At 43.6% G+C, this 13,435-nt stretch overlaps 1 protein-coding gene across 1 annotated transcript in view; it reads left to right on the forward strand.

Annotated features, from left to right (window-relative positions):
• Positions 1–1,649: 1,649 nt before the first annotated feature.
• The window catches only part of pid1 (phosphotyrosine interaction domain containing 1), a 46,243-nt gene continuing 34,457 nt past the window's right edge, over positions 1,650–13,435 (forward strand). Inside the window, exon 1 of the mRNA XM_056283191.1 lies at positions 1,650–1,779. Within this exon, the coding sequence (XP_056139166.1) occupies positions 1,750–1,779 (30 nt within the window). The 5' untranslated portion in view covers positions 1,650–1,749. The remainder of the gene's footprint in view (positions 1,780–13,435) is intronic.

The raw sequence follows: 13,435 nt of genomic DNA on the forward strand, positions 1-13,435 counted from the left end.
TGGTCCTGAGGCTGAGAGCACAAACCTGTTCTGTTAACACACCTCAGGAACAGAACACATCACCAGTCAGACTCAATCAAATTACGAAACAGTTAAAACAAAACTACATCACCCATTGGCAAACACAAACAAAAACACAGAGCAAAATGCAGTGCTATCTGGCTCTAAATCGACAGTACACCACAGCAGATGATGTGAGCATAGTGACTGATTAACAACTAAAAAGAACCTTGACTGTGTGCAGACTGAGTGAGCACAGCCTTGCTATTGAAAAGGGGAGACACAGGAAGACCTGCTCCCTGCAGAGCAAAGGCTGTGCTGTCCCTGCAGCCTCAGTGAGCCTGAAACAGAGCTCCACTTCCTCACCACATGTGGAAAATACAAACATCTTAGAGAAGCACATTTTAAACAATTCGAACTAATAACAAAATGTTTTCTTAACCTATCAGATGAAGAAAAACTACCAGTCCTACTAGGGGAAGTCCCAAAGAGCTGCCATAAAGTGAGGGACAGTGAGTGTAAGTTAGCAGCAGTCTATGTTGCCGCCTGCCATAAAGTGAGGGACAGTGAGTGTTAGTTAGCAGCAGTCTATGTTGCCGCCTGCCATAAAGTGAGGGACAGTGAGTGTAAGTTAGCAGCAGTCTATGTTGCTGCCTGCCATAAAGTGAGGGATAGTGAGTGACAGTCACCTGACACACGTTGTTGCTGCCATATTTGATGACAGTATGTTCTTTTGTTTTGTACTATGTCTCTTTACTGTACTATGTGTCCTTGTTGTAACGTGTTTGTTTTAAATGTTGTTTTCCAATTGATGTTTGGCTTTTTTCTTCCCTTCAATGTAGGACACTTGCTTTGGCAATATGTACATTGTTATGTCATGCCAATAAAGCCATTTGAATTTGAATTTATAAAGGTGGGGATACCTGCAGTCAGTTTAGACTGAAGTTTATTGACACGTCTCTGCCAATAAACGTTGCATCCAGATGAAATGATTCAACTTTCTTTGATTTTACCAATATTGTAATTATGTCCATTATTGCCGAGGTACATGTGGAGGGCATAAAGAAATGGCCACAGCTAAAAAAACAATGACTTAGGGTTTACTTAGGTTGGCAATAAGCCACTTTGAATAGGCGCTGTGTGTAATGTTCTGGCTTTTCTGAAGCGTACAAGGGTCGGCAGGGGTTGCTTGATGAAAACAATGAGCCAATAACACTCATCAGAACCCGGATGAGACAACTGTGTTATCTTTGCTGCTTTATTGTTTGTTTCGGAATGTAGAATTAGCAAGAGCATCATTAAAGCTGTCCAAAGCAAAGCCAGCTTTGAAGTTGGTTTTGAAGCTGGCTTTGGTTTGGACAGGTTTAACCATGCTCTTGGAGGCTCACCAAACGTCCCTGCCAAAGATTATTGCAGCAACGATAACATTTGTGTAAGATATTCAATATGATCAATAGCTTTTCTCCACCACACGCCTGCACCGGCTGGCCGTACCCATTCCGGCTGACTCACTGTAGGGTAGGGGCTGAAACCAAAATCGTAAAAAAAAATTTTTTTTTTAAATGGCGGCGCCCTCTGCAGGTCAGTATGGCAACTGCAGCCAGGCGGAGCAACGCAGCGGCAGCACATTGGAATTCGCTGCGTACGGACCCGACGGAGGAGAGGCGAGCAGGAGAGCAGATGTGAGCCGGACTGCGGAGACACAGCGAAGCATTAGAGAGCAAACAGAAAACCTTTGATTTTTCTAATATGTGGCAGCCCGCGTCGGAGCGATTGCAGGTACGTTTGTTTCCGGGCTGAGTAGCCCGGGCGAATCGAATAGACGGCGCAACGCTGTTTAACACGCTCCCGCTATTGCGACCCATCGCACGGGGATCTCAGCGCAGGAGGCGTTTGCCCCGTTCCCTGGCTGAAGTTCGCCGCCGCTGTTCTCGCTTTCTTGTACAGTTCAGCCGCTGAGGCGGCCGTTTAAAATGTACACGTCTGTCTTGTCGTCTCAGTGGGCTTTGCTCGCCGCCTGCTCCGTTAAGTAACGCCGCGCTTATACAAACCTTACGCAAACCTACCGGGGTACACGGCGGTCATCCGTAGCAGCCGAGCCGAGCCGAGCCGAGCCTCTGAATCTCGCACCGTTTCCTCTTATTTCTAATTCACCTTTTGTGCAGGTATCTAAAATCACCGCGTTGCCCCGCGGGCCTCGCTGCCGCGCTCCTCTTACCTTCTTACCGAAGCCCCCCAAGGGCGACTGGGTGTCTGCGGTACTTGTGGTATTGTCTCTCCAGACCTGTGTAAGATAATAACACTAAAACGCCCCCCCCTCCCCCCAGACTTTCTGGTGGTAAATTGAAAGAAGGGGGCTCGTCGGCGATCACCTTGCGTCCTTTAACCCACGTTAATGACACGTAGTTTGCTCTCCAGGGGGGCGAGGGGGCAAGCCGTGGCCCGGGCCTGGCCGTGCTCCGCTCAGGGGTAATGCTGTCCAGATGTCGGTGTGTTTGACCAACGTCCAAGTCAACTTTCACAATCCTCCTCCTCTCCTCTCCTCTCCTCCTCCTCCAAGTGCTGCATGTGATCCTTTGTCAGGGCCAGGCGATCACTCCGTACTGTTTATCGTCTGGCACTGGTGTTATGTGACGTATCACGTCATTTGTTGCCTAAATTAATAATGGCGAGAATCTGCTTTTTGAAATCCCTCACGAAAGTAGGCACCTGAAGGAGGTGTTGTTTCAAAACCAGTTTTGGTTTGATGATATTCCTTACATTGCCAAACACTAAATGCGATCAGCCTCAGTTGGATTCTTAAACATGGTGTCATTGCATGTAATCAGATGCTGTGATATATATCAATATCATATCATAGCATCCCATATCGTTGTGATGATATTTTTTTCCATATGGCCCATCACTAATCCTTTTAACAGCTGCACAATGTTAAATATAGCAACATAGATGGATGCTCTTTTTTCCCCCCTCTCTCGCAGAGCAATTACTTTTTGACAACATTTGACACATCCGCAAGCCCGCCAGAGCTTCACCGCTGCCAAAGTGGAGTTGTGTGGAGTGACAGAAAGCATGCGTGTGGGTGTGCGTGTGGGCACGTTTGTTTGTGTGGTTCTTTGTGTAGTGTGGGCGAGTGTGTTTATGTTTGTGCATGCACCTCTTGTTTACACTTGCGTTTGTGAGTATATTTTAGGACTGGATCTCTCAGGTCTGACAGTTTTCATCCATCTTAGAAAGTTCCAGTGTCCTGTCTGTATCCCAACCATGGTCGGTCAGTGTGGCCCTTTTTCCTTGGCCATTGTTTCGTATAGAAATTCCTTACCTTGGATCCTGCAAAAGGCTTATCAGTGGGGCCTTCATTGCGGCTAGCTAAATCTGCAATCATAACATCCATTTTAGATGAATGAACAAAAAGTGCCGCGATGTACACTACCGTTCAAAAGTTTGGGATCACCCAAACAATTTTGTGTTTTCCATGAAAAGTCGCACTTATTCACCACCATATGTTGTGAAATGAATAGAAAATAGAGTCAAGACATTGACAAGGTTAGAAATAATGATTTGTATTTGAAATAAGATTTTTTTTACATCAAACTTTGCTTTCGTCAAAGAATCCTCCATTTGCAGCAATTACAGCATTGCAGACCTTTGGCATTCTAGCTGTTAATTTGTTGAGGTAATCTGGAGAAATTGCACCCCACGCTTCCAGAAGCAGCTCCCACAAGTTGGATTGGTTGGATGGGCACTTCTTTGAGCAGATTGAGTTTCTGGAGCATCACATTTGTGGGGTCAATTAAACGCTCAAAATGGCCAGAAAAAGAGAACTTTCATCTGAAACTCGACAGTCTATTCTTGTTCTTAGAAATGAAGGCTATTCCATGCGAGAAATTGCTAAGAAATTGAAGATTTCCTACACCGGTGTGTACTACTCCCTTCAGAGGACAGCACAAACAGGCTCTAACCAGAGTAGAAAAAGAAGTGGGAGGCCGCGTTGCACAACTGAGCAAGAAGATAAGTACATTAGAGTCTCTAGTTTGAGAAACAGACGCCTCACAGGTCCCCAACTGGCATCTTCATTAAATAGTACCTGTTAGAGCCTGTTTGTGCTGTCCTCTGAAGGGAGTAGTACACACCGGTGTAGGAAATCTTCAATTTCTTAGCAATTTCTCGCATGGAATAGCCTTCATTTCTAAGAACAAGAATAGACTGTCGAGTTTCAGATGAAAGTTCTCTTTTTCTGGCCATTTTGAGCGTTTAATTGACCCCACAAATGTGATGCTCCAGAAACTCAATCTGCTCAAAGAAGTGCCCATCCAACCAATCCAACTTGTGGGAGCTGCTTCTGGAAGCGTGGGGTGCAATTTCTCCAGATTACCTCAACAAATTAACAGCTAGAATGCCAAAGGTCTGCAATGCTGTAATTGCTGCAAATGGAGGATTCTTTGACGAAAGCAAAGTTTGATGTAAAAAAAATCTTATTTCAAATACAAATCATTATTTCTAACCTTGTCAATGTCTTGACTCTATTTTCTATTCATTTCACAACATATGGTGGTGAATAAGTGTGACTTTTCATGGAAAACACAAAATTGTTTGGGTGATCCCAAACCTTTGAACGGTAGTGTATAACTTGGAAATTTGGTCACAGTCTGGAGCCATAAAGTAGCTCATCCGATCATAGAGCAGCAGGCTAAACTTAATCATAATGCTTTTTGGGCTATATTTGAAGAAAAATTAACTTTTGGTTTAATGTGTCAATCTTAGTAGCTTCTTTGTCTTGAGATATCTTGATATGTCTTGAGAACAAATTGTAAGGTCCACAAGGTCTAGCATCATAGTAGGTCTTGAAAAATGCAGGACTTAATCCACATGTAGGACAAGGCCTAATTGTTTCAAACCAATCCTCCACAATGTGACTGATGTCAGCGTACTATAGTGAAGCCCTCATTGTTTCAAACAATACAAAGTGAGTAAGAAATATAGCTAATAATCATGCATCAAAAGCAATAATGGTCACTGTTATTAATAACTTTCTTCTCTGAGTCCAGATTATTGTACTTCTTAGAAACTCGAGAAGAAATTAGATCTACTTTGGTTTGCCAACGCTGTGACCGCCACTTCAACAGGCCATGGGCCAAATTTGACTCACAGGGTTTCTATGGGCCAGAAGCTAGTCTTGTAGTCAAGACCACCCAAGGTGAGATCAAGTCCAGACCAAGTCTTAAGGGGCGTGAGTTTGAGTCAAGTCCAGTGAGGTCAAAACGTATGTAAAGACTGACACCGGAACAGTGCAAGTCCAATTAAACACCATGACTGTAACTGTAGTAGTCTCCTATCGTTGTAAAAGTCAAAATTTCCCCACACTGTTGGCTTTCTTTTTCCCCTGCCAAGGAAAGAATGTTTCGGATTCCAGTTTTCCAATATTTAAGGGACGTAAATTAATAATTATGAAAATAAAACACGTTAGATTAGATTGCACTTTATTAATCTCTCAGGGGAAGTCTGATATTAATTTAAAATGATAACGAAAAACAAAGTTAAAGAAAAATGATGAGTACACATTGTCCAAGACAGAGTCAAGTCTGAATCCTGATGCTGTGGAGTCTGAGATGAGACCGAGACATTCAATATGCAGGCTCGAGACCAGACTTGAGACTGAGTACATCCTTGAGTACTACAACCCTAGCAGGAGCATTTACTGTTGATTTTTATAACGAATAGTATGCTGGCATAGCAACAGTGAAGCTACAGGGAGCTCTGCGATCAGTGAACAGTATAAAAGAGAACAACCACTGCAGTATAGAAGCCTGGAGACACAGATTTCTGAAACCTTAGTGATGATGCCTGGCGAATGCTGACTCTGTAACCATGGCAACGATCATTCGTGCTCTCAGCCATCAGACTGATGTTTTCAGTTGAAGGGCTTCAGCCTTCATTTTTCAGGAATGCTATTGTTGTACAGCTATAGCCACAAGTTAGCAGAGATATCCAGCCGCTCTTGGATTTTGTCTTTTTCACTTGCCATGGAACATGTCTCAATTCACTTCACTTGTGCCATCTTGTGTTGCCATGGCAACACCCAGTTTCGAGCTATGTTTTTGTCTTGTACACTAAACTGGAAAGAGAAGGGTTAAGAGGGGGTGACAGAAGAAACCATATTAGGTTTTACTATATGCAGAGAAAGAGATGGGGAGAAAGAAAGGGACTGGGAGAGAGTAATTAAGATAGTAAGGGATAAGGACTTTTCAGCAAATACAAACATGGATGGAATGAACGTGCATCTAGACAGATAACAGACAGGCACGGGATAAAGAGCCAATGTAAGAGAAAGAGAATTGGTTTATGCATAGAGATTTGCTGCCCGCAACGTTAGGTCAGCACTATAGTTTGTCCTTCCTGTGGTTAGCCAAACACTACATAGTATGTACACCCCCCCTTTATACTGACAATAACCAGTGTTTGGGAATAGAAACTGATGTTGCAGCAAGATGTTTATGCGTGCTCTGTCTGTCTGTCTCTGTCTCTTTGGCTCTCTATTTCTCTTGCACGTCTCTGTCTCCTTTTACCCCCATCGTCAAGCCTTCCTTTGACCACAGTCGACAATCAGTTCAGTTCAAGGGCCCTTCCTTGAAAAATTACCATGAGTACACACTGTTCAAGACAGAGTCAAAGCTGAATCCCGATGCCTGGTACAAGACAGGGAGTAAGAGATCAGGTCAGTAACAGATTGCAAAATAGTGGTTGGCACACACACACACACACACACACACACACACAATGAGAAAGCAACATGCTTCCTTTTTTGTCAGCCTATGAGGCTACCAATTTTTTTTTTGTTCTCGACCATCAGCTACTTTGGTAGTCACATTTGTCATTTTTGACATTTTCCTGTTTGTGGCACTGAAAAACAGGGCTGAGTAGACAAAGATCTGGTCTTGACGTTGTAGAAATAGCTTGCCTGAGGTCAAACATTGCCAGAGCCAACCACCACACTGGGCCTGTTTTTACAATTGACTGCCAGTCTGCCTTTGTTGGTCTGTCTCCGTCCCCGTTAACCTGTCTGTTGCAGCCTGTATACACAACTGTTCTTGCTTGTCTGTCTTTATACATGTCAGTTTGTATCTGCCTGCCAATCTGTCCATTTGTGTGTCTTTCCTTCTTGCGCTGTCTGTTTCGGTGCTTGGTTGTGGTTAGTTAAAGCTATGTTGGTGAGACTGTGTGGCTTGGTCGGTAAAAGAAATCCAGAAGGGAAGAGCTGGCACGCCACTCCCGTAGTTCTCCTGACTGGAAGGTTTCTTCCCGAGCATAGCCTACATCTGCTCTTTGTGAACAAAAGGCCTTGACATACTATAGCAAGAGGTTGGTTTGGCTTCACAATATTGTGAACGTAGCGTTTTTCTATTTGAAAGAATTTCTGTTTGAAATGGTCGCAAAGAGCTTTGAAAAAGCTGCCAACTGCTGAAAGGTGTGTGTGTGTGTGTGTGTGTGTGTGTGTCTCCTTTCAGCTTTTATTTATGTTTTTAAACACAACACTATCAATCATTATTATTGTAGACATTTTGCCGCTGTCCTTTTGTGTCTTGCTTTTTCTGTTTTTCTATTAGGGTGCACCAACATTTTGGCGGTCTTGGTGTTGGCTAGAAGGAGCATTTTCCTCTATTGGCTGATAGAGTAATGAAGCTGATAATTCTGACACAATATTTACATACTGTGTTCATTTCCATCTTTTTTTCCTCAGTTTGACTGAATTTAATTGATATTGGGTTTTTGTTGCTTGTGCTTGCTTCTTGTGTCTCCTATGTAACACATTGTGCCTCTGAAACTATGAATGACTCACTGCCCGGTGATAGCGGAAATGCCAGCAGTGTGGAGTGTTGTGCGGTTTCTGAGAAGGACGATAAAGTAGCTGTTTGTAAGAACGTTTCAGATATCAGAAAAGGGATGCATCGCCGCTGCATATTAAATTTGTTGAGGTGGAAATGGAATTAAACAACCTAACAATTACGGCTGAACATTTCATAACTCCATTTTTGGTGATTTCAACATTTTTGTTGAAATAGAAGGATTAAAATGTCCTCTTTTGTGTTAAGAAAATTTGAGATCAGAAGTCTATTAGAAAATCCATGTTTCAAAATTCTATGCTAAAAAGTAAAAACAAGGCTCTTTTTCTTAATTTCGCAGAAGTTCACCTCTTAAATATACAAGATTATCGTCCATGGTTGCTGTTTTTTTTGTAGAAATGGAGCGCACAGCATGGACCATGTGTTTTGTATCATTGACAAACCAATTGTGTATGTGTTTCAGTGCATTGTGGGCAATAGAAGATGTCAGGGTGGTTAAATGTCTGCATCAAAGAGCGGATGATATTTTTACTGCCAGCCGGAGATTGACACCCCCAGGGTTTGAGGTTTAGGTCTCTTAATACCCACTTCTTCCTGTGGAACCCACCAATCACAACATCCGATCAGCAATGCTTCCACCTCCTACACGTGTAGTCCTCCAGTCGTGATCTGACAAATTAGAATTTCCTCCATTTAGGGATGGCATGGGCCTCCTGCAGTCCTCTCTGGGTTTACCCATTCAGACACATTTCCTCTTGTAAACCATGCCAAGCTCAGAGGAGGAGGCTGTAAATATAAAGGGGGACAGTCTCAGAATGTACTATGTCTCGGTCTCAAACATTTGATGGATGGGGAGGCTCTTACTTGCGGTAACCAGAATTAACTGTGACCATGTGCTGTATGTGTGAATGTGTGATTGGTGGGGAAGATCTGGCGCTGTGCCTATGAGCTATTGCTCTGCATTTGTCAGCACTGTTGCTTTAATTTGCAGAGGGAATTCGCGCGTTTGGTTGTGATGAGCAGGGTATCAAATGGATTTAATTAATTGTGTTTCAGCCTATCAAGTTATTTTTCTCAATAAACCTTGGTTCTGATTCATGTAATTTTTGAGGAAGAAAAGTGTTTCAAAAGCAAAACAATTATCCCAAGATAACATTTGGAGTATACATTGATTTAAACCAAGTTGCTGTATTGGGGGTGCTTCCTCCTATACATGAAGTGATCTAACTGCAATCATCTCAGCTTCCTGTATCTCTGTCTTCTTTAGTGAAGCTTAGCTACACTTAAGAGTCTACTACTACTTTCGGCTGCTCCCGTTAGGGGTCGCCACAACGGATCACCAGTTTCCATTTCTTCCTGTCTTCTGCATCGTCCTCTGTCACACCAGCCACCTGCATGTCCTTCACCACATCCATAAACCTCCCCTTTGGCCTTCCTCTTTTCCTCTCCCCTGGCAGCTCCATATTCAGCATCCTTCTCCCAATATACCCAGTATCTCTCCTCCACACATGTCCAAGCCATCTCAATCTTGCCTCTCTCGCTTTGTCTCCAAACCGTCCAACTTGAGCGGTCCCTCTAATATAATTGTTCCTAATCCTGTCCTCTTTCGTCACTCCCAGTGAAAATCTTAGCATCTTCAACTCTGCCACCTCCAGCTCCGCCTCCTGTCTTTTCGTCAGTGCCACTGTCTCCAAACCATATAACGTAGCTGGTCTTACAATCATCTTGTAAACCTTCCCTTTAACTCTTGCTGGTACCCTTCTGTCGCAAACCACTCCTGACACTCTTCTCCACCCACTCCACCCTGCCTGCACTCTCTTCTTCACCTCTCTCTTGCACTCCGCGTTACTTTGGAAAGTTGACCCCAAGTATTTAAACTCATACGCCTTCGTCACCTCTACTCCTTGCATCCTCACCATTCCACTGTCCTCCCTCTCATTCACACATAGGTATTCCGTCTTGGTCCTACTGACTTCCATTCCTCTTCTGTCCAGTGCATACCTCCACCTCTCCAGGCTCTCCTCAACCTGCACCCTACTCTCACTACAGATCACAATGTCATACGCGAACATCATCGTCCACGGAGACTCCTGCCTGATCTCGTCCGTCAACCTGTCCTCCACCATTGCAAGCAAGAAAGGGCTCAGAGCCGATCCTTGATTTAATCCCACCTCCAACTTGAACCCATCTGTCATTCCAACTGCACACCTCACCATTGTCACACTTCCCTCATACATATCCTGCACCACTCCTACATACTTCTCTGCAACTCCCGACTTCCTCATACAATACCACACCTCCTCTCTCGACACCCTGTCATATGCTTTCTCTAAATCCACAAAGACACAATGTAACTCCTTCTGGCCTTCTCTATACTTCTAAATCAACATTCTCAAAGCAAACATCATATCTGTAGTGCTCTTTTGTGGCATGAAACCATACTGCTGCTCGCTAATCGTCACCTCTCCTCTTAATCTAATTTCTATTACTCTTTCCCATATCTTCATGCTGGGGCTGATCAACTTTATACCTCTGTAGTTGCTACAGTTCTGCACATTGCCATTGTTCTTGAAAACCAGTACCACTATGCTTCTTCTCCACTCCTCAGGCATCCTCTCACTTTCCAAGATTGTGTTGAGCAATCTAGTTAAAAACCCCACTTCCATCTCTCTTAAACATCTCCATGCCTCCACAGGTATGTCATCAGGATCAACTGCCTTTCCACTCTTCCTCTTCTTCATAGCTGCCCTCACTTCCTCCTAGCTAATTCACTGCACTTCCTGGTTCACTATCCCTACATCATCCAACCTTCTCTCGCTGTCATTTTCTTCATTCATCAGCCCCTCAAAGTACTCCTTTCACCTTCTCAGCACACTCTCCTTGCTTGTCAGCACATTTCCATCTCTATCCTTGGATCGCCCTAACTTGCTGCACAACCTTCACAGCTTGGTCCCTCTGTCTAGCCAATCGGTACAAGTCCTTTTCTCCTTCATTCGTGTCTAACCTGTCATACAACTCACCATACACCTTTTCCTTTGCCACCTCTCTCTTCACTTTACGCTGCATCTCCTTGTACACCTGTCTACTTTCTTTATCTCTCTGACTATCCCACTTCTTCTTTGCCAAGCTCTTCCTCTGTATACTTCGCTGTACTTCCTCATTCCACCACCAAGTCTCCTTGTCTTCCTTCCTCTGTCCTGTGACACACCAAGTACCTTCCTAGCTGTCTCCCTCACTATTTCTGCAGTGCTTGCCCAGCCATCCGGCAACTCTTCACTACCACCCAGTGCCTGTCTTATACTCCTGCCTGAACTCCACTCAACAGTCTTCCTTCTTCAACTTCCACCATTTGATCTTTGGCTCTGCCTTCACTCGCTTCTTCTTCTTGGTCTCCAAAGTCATCCTACAGAACACCATCTGATGCTGCCTAGCTACGTTTCCCCTGTCACCACCTTGCAGTCTCCAGTCCCTTTTAGATTGCGCCTTCTACATAAGATATAGTCCAGCTGTGTGTACTTTCCTCCACTCTTGTATGTCACCCTGTGTTCCTCCCTCTTCTTGAAATATGTGTTCACCACAGCCATTTCCATCTTTTTCTCAAAATCCACCACCATCTGTCCTTCCACGTTTCTCTCCTTGACACCATACCTACCCATCGCCTCCTCATCACCTCTGTTCTCCTCACCAATATGTCCATTGAAGTCCGCCCCACTTACCACTCTCTCCTCCTTGGGTACCCTCTCCACCACGTCATCCAACTATCTCCAGAATTCTTCTTTCTTTTCCATCTCACACCCAACTTGTGAGGCATATGTGCTGATAACATTCAGCAATACACCTTCGATTTCCGCTTTATACTCATCACTCTGTCTGACACTCTCTTCACCTCCAGCACACTCTTGACATACTCTTCCTTCAGAATTACCCCTACCTCATTTCTCCTCCCATTCGTACCATGGTAGAAGAGTTTGAACCCACCTCCGATACTCCTGGCCTTACTCCCCTTCCACCTGGCCTCTTGCACACACAGTATACCTACCGTTCTTCTTTCCATCATATCAGCCAGCTTTCTCCCTTTACCCATCATAGTGCCAACATTCAAAGTTCCAACTCTCAACTCCGCACTCCTACCCTTCCTCCTCTCTAGCTGCCTCTGGACATGCCTACCCCCTCTCCTTCTCCTTTGCCCAACAATAGCATAATTTCCACCGGCACCCTGCTGGTTAACAGTACTGGTGGCGGTCATTGGTAACCCGGGCCTCAATCGATCCGGTATGAAAATCTTATTTATAATCCGCATATTTGATTTAGCAAAGATTTTACGCCGGGTGCCCTTCCTGACGCAACCCTCCCCATTTATGCGGGCTTGGGAACGGCACTAAGAATGCACTGGCTTGTGCATCCTCAGTGGCTGGGTTCTTAGCTACACTTAATGGTATTTGTTCTAAAGCTGTGTAGTAAGAGTGTGTAAGTCCTCATTTTTAACCTGTTTCCACCTACTCAAAATTTATTGAAAGGGTAGAAAGGGGTGTAGATGTAGAGGATGGTAATGGTGGTGTGGGTTAGACTGAAGGTGTCAGTGCTGCAGTGGAAGATTTCGTCCCAGGAAGGAAATTAAGCATAGATTCTGTCCTTCAAAACGGCCGTGTGATGCAGTCTCTTTTTTTGTTGGATTTATCACCAAGACAATCAATTGTGTCACCCTAAGGTCATACCAATGTTTTACGCTCAAACAAACACTTAAAAAAGGGATTTATTGCCTTTTTATCAAAAATTTGTTGTTGTGTTACAATATTTCAACATTGTCAGAAACCCAGTGGTTTTATGATGTACATTAAAGTGACCATTCTTAATTTCCTCCATTTTTGTGGATTTGGCAACATCTGACAGTCTCAGTAGTTTGTTTTTATACTGCAAATACCAGATTTCCATGTCCTGACTGTGCAGGAAGCATTCACCTGCACGTCACAATTTTTGAGGGCCGTAGATTTCGTGGTAACACCGGTATGGTTTGCTTGGTTGTGCACTATAGCAGCTGGAGTACATTGAGAAGATAATCCATTGGTATTGTGGATATTTTGGAGAAAGAAGACTGATTAACAATGTCAATCAATCAATCAATCAATCAATCAATCAATCAGTCAGTTTTTATTGAACATGTTAAAGAAAATATAAGCAATAAAAACAAAATAAACAATAAAACAAAATCATTGGCAGCATATACGTGACAAATAAGCAACTCCAATAATACCGATCATGTTCAAAGGGGTAAGAAGAAGTCTAGAACCTTTCTGGTCCTACCCCCTTATACTATCAAGATTGCATGATGCATTGATAATAGATGATAATTGATAATAAAAAACGAAAGTTCAATTTACAGCCATCAGTGTCATCCAACATGGTTACATTTCAGCAACATATCAAGTCATATCAAGTATTTAATTAAACCTAATTAGGATGGATAATGTTTAGCTTTGTATTTTCATGTCTATGACTAGCTCTTCTGCATTTGACATACAGGTTACTTCTTCTTCCTTTATTCCTTTTATGGCAGACTCGACACACTTCCTGTGCAGGTGCCATTATATTTGAGT

This window comes from Lampris incognitus, chromosome 7 (genome assembly GCF_029633865.1).
Source record: "Lampris incognitus isolate fLamInc1 chromosome 7, fLamInc1.hap2, whole genome shotgun sequence".
Classification (NCBI taxonomy): Eukaryota; Metazoa; Chordata; class Actinopteri; order Lampriformes; family Lampridae; genus Lampris; species Lampris incognitus.